The sequence below is a fragment of the Galeopterus variegatus genome, unplaced genomic scaffold, assembly GCF_000696425.1.
Source record: "Galeopterus variegatus unplaced genomic scaffold, G_variegatus-3.0.2 Scaffold1660, whole genome shotgun sequence".
Taxonomy (NCBI): Eukaryota; Metazoa; Chordata; class Mammalia; order Dermoptera; family Cynocephalidae; genus Galeopterus; species Galeopterus variegatus.
The window spans coordinates 210,458-218,749 of record NW_007727771.1 but is presented as its reverse complement, the minus strand read 5'-3'; the positions used below and the strand labels follow the sequence as shown (position 1 = coordinate 218,749).

General features: G+C 42.0%; 1 protein-coding gene across 1 annotated transcript in view; it reads right to left on the bottom strand.

Moving 5' to 3' along the window:
* CCDC43 (coiled-coil domain containing 43) overlaps nucleotides 1–8,292 on the bottom strand; it is a 15,683-nt gene that overhangs the window by 5,221 nt on the left and 2,170 nt on the right. The window contains exons 2-3 of the mRNA XM_008578313.1: nucleotides 3,252–3,339; nucleotides 959–1,094 (exon numbers count right to left, since the gene is read on the bottom strand). Of these exons, the coding sequence (XP_008576535.1) occupies nucleotides 959–1,094; nucleotides 3,252–3,339 (224 nt within the window). The remainder of the gene's footprint in view (nucleotides 1–958; nucleotides 1,095–3,251; nucleotides 3,340–8,292) is intronic.

Below are 8,292 nucleotides of genomic sequence, written 5' to 3'. Positions count from 1 at the left end.
AAAAAAAAAAAAAAAAAAAAAAAAAAAAAAAAAAAGTTTGTGGAAAAATACAATGAAAAGATAATATGAATTTTTTTTTTAATAATGTGAATCTTTCCATGAACTTTTTTTTTTTTTTCTTTTGTCTTTTTTCCGTGTCCGGCAACGGATCGCAACCCTCAGTGTTGCCCCCGTACCGGACCGGGGACCGGCAACGGGATCGCAAGCCTCGGTGTTGCTCCCGCGCCTCGCTCAGCCAGTGAGCGGGAGCCGGTCTGTATGTGGGATCCGAACCCTCGGACGGGAGCGCCGCCGCGCTTCCCAAGCGGCGTACTATCCAGTGCGCCACCGGGCCGGCCCTTTCCATGAACTTTTTGAAGACCTCTCATATGTAGTCACATAAAAAAAAGAAAAAGATCCAAATGAAACTGCTCTAAATTTAGGGAATCCTTCACCCAAAATTTTACAGGTTCTAGTCCTGGTTTTGCCACTAATTCTCTGAATGTCTCTGATCACCCACTTGTCTCTTAGTTCTTCAATTTCCTTACTGACTAGAAAAGAATATAAAGATGGATTATTCATATGATACTACACAATACAGAAAAGTGCATGAAAAGATTCATATTATCTTTTAATTCTGTTTTTCCATGAACTTTTTGAAGTACCCTTGTACAAATATAAGGAATCACAGCTATCTCTTATTTTCTGAAAGCACAATATAAATGGTGCATTAAGGCATTATTTGTTTTACACTGAAGTTTTCAGGAATATACTGATTATGTATTGAAAAATTAAGTCCCATTCAACTATTCCAACATCATTCCTCATACCCACAAAGCACCATAGATCACCGCCATTTTAGAGGAAAAAATTAAACTTGTATAGAAGGGTACTAGCAAGTTCCCAGAGGTCATGGTAAACCAGCAAACATTTCTGGCTTGAGCCTCAGGGAATAGTGCCAAAACTCCAGAAAGGATATTCCTCTTCATCTGTCACATCGGCATACTGGGCCAGGAGGGCTGCTTTTCTCTGCTTCTCCTCTTCTGACACCATCCTGGGCTTCACTACGATCTGTGCCTGCTTCTCAATTAGGGTAGCAATGGCCTGTACCTCATCTGGGAGATGGTAGAAGTGAGGGACAACAAGGTTGTATGAGAAAAAACAAGCTCAATGAACCACTAGTCCACCCAGGCAGCATTTGTACTAAAGACACTGGCACCTGCTGACTCCTTAGAGCCCTGAGGTACAAAGGATGTGCCTCAGGGACCAATGAGAAAGGCAAGAAAAGTCTATACAAGCCAGGCTTTACGTCTTGTACCCACCTCCAGTCAGCAGTCCTTATTTTACTTGTCATATATTAAAGTGCTCCTGGTTTTTTTGTTAAAAAGATGACCGGTAAGGGGATCTTAACCCTTGACTTGGTGTTGTCAGCACCATGCTCAGGCAGTGAGCGAACCGGCCGTCCCTATATGGGATCCGAACCCGTGGCCTTGGTGTTATCAGCACCGCACTCTACCGAGTAAGCCACAGGCCGGCCCAAAGTGCTCCTGTTTTTAAAACAAGTTTGAAAAGCATTGCATTAGAATGACAAAAAATTGGGGCTGGGTTCGGGCCGGCCTGTGGCTCACTCGGGAGAGTGCGGTGCTGATAACACCAAGGCCATGGGTTCGGATCCCATATAGAGACGGCTGGTCAGCTCACTGGGTGAGCGTGGTGCTGACAACACCAAGTCAAGGGTTAAGATCCCCTTACCGGTCATCTTTAAAAAAAAAATTGGGGCTGGCCAATTAGCTCAGTTGATTAGAGTTCAGTGTTATAATACCAAGGTCAAAGGTTTGAATCCCCATATCAGTCAGCTGCAAAAAACAAACAAAAAAAGAACCACAGAAAATTAAGCCTCCATAAATGCAACTTTCTCCTCTCATCTCAGAAACCTAAGAAGGAAGCTAGAATCAACTTAAGCCTGTCCCTTTTATGTTTATAGTAATGCCAGGTAAAATTCTTAGATTATTTTGCCATATTTTAAAATAAAATCAACTATTAAGTTTGCCATTCCCAAGGAAAGGAAGCAATGGTGTACAGTAGTGGTTCTCACACTTGGCTGCACATTGTCTAGGGGAGCTTTTAAAAAATTGCCAATGCGGGGCCGGCCCGGTGGCGCACTGCGCTAGTGCGCCGCTTGGGAAGCGCGGCAGCACTCCCGCCGAGGGTTCGGATCCCACATACAGACCGGTTCCCGCTCACTGGATGAGCGAGGCGTGGAGGCAACACCGAGGACTGCGATCCCGTTGCCGGTCCCGGTCCGGTACGGGGGCGACACTGAGGGTTGCGATCCGTTGCCGGACACGGAAAAAAGACAAAAAAAAAAAAAAAAAAAAAAATTGCCAATGCCCTAGGCCCCAACCCCAAAGATGTTTATATAATTGCTAAATGGTGTGACCCAGGCGGTGGCATTTTTTTTTTTCAAGTACGTCAAATGATTCTAATAGACAGCCAAGAGTTAGAACCAATAGCACAGAGAGCTTAGAATAGTTTCTTTCCAAGTTTGTCTCTTATGATTTGTGTTTTCTGCATCTAATTTACCATCCTAATGGTGAGTATATTAGCCCATTTTTCTTCCATTTTAAAGGGTAAAGTGTTAAGATGAATAAGCAAAATCCCAAGCATAATTTGTGCTATGAATTAAAACATGAAAAAGGTGGGAGATGGAAAAAGTATAGCTGACCCTAAATCTGCAATGCAAACCTACAAGAGGCAGTAGAACGAGGATGAAAAAGAAAAAAGTAAAAACCACAATGAACATAACTGTCGTCAGTTGAAATGGAAAAATGCAAAAGGAGGAAAAAAAAGAACAATATTCAGTAAAAAATTAAAGCAAGGTGCTGGGTATCTGCCAGTGTAAATTATCTTAGAGAAAAAAAGTATCCAAAGAAGAAAATAAAAAACTGTCTCGCTGGGCCGGCCTGGTGGCGCACTGCGATAGTGCGCCGCTTGGGAAGTGCGGTGGCGCTCCCGCCGAGGGTTCGGATCCCACATACAGACCAGCCGCTCACTGGCTGAGCGAGGTGCGGGGGCAACACCGAGGGTTGCGATCTCGTTGCCGGTCCCGGTCCGGTACGGGCGCGACACTGAGGGTTGCGATCCGTTGCCGGACACGAAAAAAAAAAAGACAAATAAGGAGAAAAAAAAAACAAAACTGTCTCCCTAACAGCTTTACAGTAAAGGCTGATGGAAAAGGCACTCGACATTAGACATAAAAACGACAACTCTACCTTCTTTTTTCACGTTGGTGACAACATTCTGAGTTTCTGACCATCGCTCCACAATCTCCCTGCAGATATTAAGAAGAGAATCTTCTTCCTAGTTGGAAAAGTAAACCAATTAATTTCCTGGGAGAGCACTCAAAAACAATAGCAGCTTAAAAAAAGGTCTATGCAGAGGACACAGCTCTCTCTGCCAGAGATGGAAAGCAAGCCACAGAATAGAGAGTATGTTTTTCTTCTGAGGTTCTAGGCACAGAAGTAATCCTCTGTGTATGTCCCGGAATCTGCTAGGTCAAGAGAACCCACTCCATCCTGCCAAGTTCCAGGAAAAGATACCTACCCACTAACTTAATCTCTTTTTTAGAGATATTTTATTTTTAATTGGTAGGCAGTAATTATAAATATTATATATTTGTGGGTTACAGTGTGATGTTTTGATATATGTTTACATGTGGAATGATTAAATCAAGGTAATTAACAAATCCATCACCTCACATGCTTATCATTTTTTGTGTGGTGAACACATTTAAAATCTACTCTTTTAGCAATTTTGAAATATATATTATTACTACAGTCATCATTACGTGTAGAAAATGACTAAAACGTATTCCTCCTGTCTAACTAAAATGTTATTCCCTTTGATTAACATCTCCCCTTTCCCCATCCACCCACCCACCTCATTCTTTTGGAACAAAAGAATGTCGCCTAAATCAAAATACTCCTCTGTGAAATCTTCCTAGGCTGATAAATTCAATTCAGAATATTCTCCAAGGTTTATCAACTTTCATGCTGGCACATAACCATGAGCTTGTTGACACATAATATAGAAGAAATAAATGAGCAGATAGTCTCCTATCCAAACATGCCTCTGTTTGGGATGCACATTCTACAACATTCCTTAACATGGTATAACAAAAATGACACTGGCTTTCATGTCAGGCACACTTAAATTCAAATCCCAGATCTATGAGCAAGTTTCCTAACTTTTGACCTTCACATCTACCCAGGATTTTTTTTTTTTAATTTTTTAAAAAGATGACCAGTAAGGGGATCTTAACCCTTGACTTGGTGTTGTCAGTACCACGCTCTCCCAAGTGAGCCAACCAGCCATCACTATATAGGGATCCGAACCTGTGGCCTTGGTGTTAGCAGCACCACACTCTCCCAAGTGCGTCACAGGCCAGCCCTACCCAGGATTTTAATGAAGATAAATGAAACGTGTATAAGGCGTCTACACTACTTGGCAAGGAATAAGCATTGAACAAATATGGGCATTTCCCTCCATCTTCATTATGGCTGCTTTCACCACCTTCATATTCTATACCTCAGGGCAAGGTGTCAGAGTTCACATTTACTAAGTGTTTACCATGTGTCAGGCGCTATTCTGAAAACTTTACATGAGAATTCTCAATTCTTTTTTTTTTTTTTCCTTTTTTGTCTTTTCTCGTGTCCGGCAACGGATCGCAACCCTCAGTGTCGCGCCTGTACCGGACCGGGACCGGCAACGGGATCGCAAATCTCGGTGTTGCTCCCACACCTCGCTCAGCCAGTGAGCGGGAACCGGTCTATATGTGGGATCCGAACCCTCGGCAGGAGCGCCGCCGCACTCTCAAGCGGCGCACTGTAGCAGTGCGCCACCGGGCCGGCCCCTCAATTCTTTTTTTTTTTTTTCCCCTTTTTGTCTTTTTTACTGACGGGTAATGGATTGCAACCCTCACTGTCACGCCCGTACCAGACCGGGACCGGCAACGGGATCGCAACCCTCGGTGTTGCGCCCGCACCGCGCTCAGCCAGTGAGCGGGAACCGGTCTCCACATGGGATCCGAACCCTCGGCGGTAGCACCACCACACTCCCAAGCAGCGCACTCTCCAGTGTGCCACCGGGCCAGCCCTGAGAATTCTCAATTCTTAAAACAATCCCATGAAGTACTATCACTATTCTCAGTTTATCTATGAGGAAACCAAAGCACAAAGGTTAAAAAACTTGCCCAAAGTCATACAACTAATAATGAATTAATTAAACAGGACCTGAACCCAAGCAGTCCAGCTCAAAGCCCATGTTCTTAACCATATTATATCATTTCCCAAAGAAAAGAAGAGTCAGAACACAGACTTATTGTGGATATCTTTATTTTGTACCCAACCAAGAATTCCTTCCTCTACCTTGCATCATTTCAGCATACATGCTAGACACACAGAACTTCTTTGGTCCAGAGTACCAATAGTTCATGAGCCACCCAGCAGGAAAAAGAAAAGAAAAAAAGACAAGAAAAGGAGTGGAGGGTGGAATATACTATAAAGCATATGTACTTCACAGGGCCTGGTTTTCCAAAACCTTGCAGTTTCAAATATTGACCTTGTGGAGGACTGGAAATTTTCCTCAGGTTATAAGTCTCTGGCATAAGATAAAGATTTGTGGCACAGCAAGGTTGCTGGCTCAAGGACAGACTAGTTACTGATTGTTATGTAAAGATACCGAGAAATTGCTGTAAGAAGGAATGTTTGCTAAGATCAAGCTTGTGTTGATAGGACCACTTAATTGCCTTACTGGAATGTCATCTGGCTTGTTTCACTGAAAGTTACCAGCCTATACTGTTAAACTATACCCCCACCTATACTCTCCTCCTGTAACTTCCTGGTCTGGAAAATAAATGCAGGAAGAGAACTCCAATTCTGGGTTAATTTCCCAAGGAAGGGATGCCTTTCACTTGGGTGGTTCCAGGGAAGTTAACCGCTTCGGGGTCTCTCACTGCTCAGAAGAGATGGGCTTTGAGTAATCTTTTCATCTCTGTCACCCAGAGGAAGTGGGGTGACAAATCCATGGGGGGATGACAAATCCATGGGGGGTAAAGCAACACAAAGCAACAGTGGAGAGGTGAAAAGATAGGGTGCTGTTGGAGAACTAAGTGTTCTATTTCCCTAGTCTCCTCACCTAAACCAAAGTAATTAACTCATCCATTCCTTCATTTATTCATCCACAAGGTGCCTTCTATGTTCAAGGCACTAAGATGAGAGCTAAGAGATGAATTAAAAAATAGTGCTTGGCCTCACGACACTTACAATTTAGAAGGTTGGTATATAAACAACTGCCATAAAATATAACACTCTGACTATCCTACTTAAAATTGCAACCTACTCCTCTACTCTACTCCCGATCCTCTTACCAATGCTCATTTTTCCCTAGCATTTGTCACTTTCTAAAATACTATATAACTTATTTGTAATGTTTTTCCCTGCTAGAATGAACCCCATGAGGGCAGGAATTTGTCTGTTTTGTTCCTTGAGATACCCCAAGCACTTAGGACAGTGCCTGGCATGCAGTAATCCCTCAATAAAAATTTGATGAATGAATCAATCAACCAATGCAAGTAATATTGGAGAGAGGGAGTAAAGAAAAGGATGATAGAAAGCTTTTGTTTACTGTTATTTGCTCGTGACTATATACCATTATTTTTGAATCTTACCTCAAATTGTTGTTGCTAACAAACTTCTTTTTTTTTGGTGGCTGGCCAGTATGGAGAACTGAACCCATGATCTTGGGGTTATAAGTCTGCATTCTAATCAACTGAGCTAACTGGCCAGCCCCCTTCTTAATTCTTAATATTAAATTCTAGCCCAATCTGGTGACTGATTTGGCTATGCTTTTTGTTTTTCCTAGAAAGGGGTTTGGTACAACTGTCAGGGGCTCTTGCACTATGTGCAGCCAGACTGACTGAATGACAGACAGAAAGCAGCACTTTGAATTATGTGTTTAATATACACCACACTCATTGGACCTTTTTGCTCTGTAAAGATACTTCTCAGTTGTTTCACAGAGAGGACCCCTGCCTCACCATATAATTCCTGGCCAGTTCTGACTGGGCTCGGTTTCTACATAAAAAAGGTTGGGAAAACTTTGAGAAAATTAAACACAGTATGTAAATCAGGCAGAGGAGAGGAAAACCACCCTTAAAAATGATTTTGTCTTCTGCAGTTTATGCAACAAGAGGCAAATAAAAAGAACCAAATCTGTTTCTAGATAACTTTGCCACTTCAACAGAGACTGTTAAGAGTCTAAGGCAAGGGCCGGCCCGTGGCTCACTCGGGAGAGTGCAGTGCTGATAACACCAAGGCCCCGGGTTCGGATCCCATATACAGATGGCCGGTTCGCTCACTGGCTGAGCGTGGTGCTGACAACACCAAGTCAAGGGTTAAGATCCCCTTACCGGTCATCTTTAAAAAAAAAAAAAAAAAAATACTTATTCATCATATAGTATGCTGAAGTGCAGGAGAGAATACAGAGAAGAATTTAAAACCTGGTCCATTCCTCAAGGATTTACATTTTAGTTAGGAAAGAGAAAAAAGTAGATGACAAGTTAGATAACAATATAAAAAATAAGTAACAATTTGAAATAATATATGATATATCACAAGGCAATGCATACATTCCATATGAATCGTAGAAAATGATGTCTGTGGCTTACAAAAAAAAAAAAAAAAAAAAAAAAAAGAGTCTAAGGCAAACTCATGCCTGCCTTTATCAACAGACACAGACCTCCAAATAATGACACCATGAAAAGGACTGATCAAGGAGCTAGTACCAAGGAGTACCAAAGTTATTTTAACAACTTCTTAATGGAATCTTTAGAAACTTGCCACCCAGAAGTAAAGACTAACTTAAATTACTTGCCTCCGACTCTTTCCCCCTACAATCTGCAATATCAGGGTCTAAGAAAAGAATTTATTCCACTGTATTGTATTTCCACTGAATTTCCAAGCTGCCTGACAAGCTGTGTTAAAGGTTTTCCCATTTATAGTCCAATCTCACTACAGCAGGCTTTGGGACTCAAAGAGGTTCTTGCCAGAAGGATCTGGAACAGCTGCACTAGTGTTATATTTCAACCATGTGCCCAATCAATGAAATGCGCTTATACCAAGTTTAAGTAATTTTTTCCCTAGCACCTGTCCCTGCTTCCGCAAAATACTTTTGGACTTGAAAAAATGCTTTCTGCCTTCTACCCTTCCCTGTTCTCCTTTTTTTTTTTTTTTTTTTTTTTTTTTTTTTTTTTTT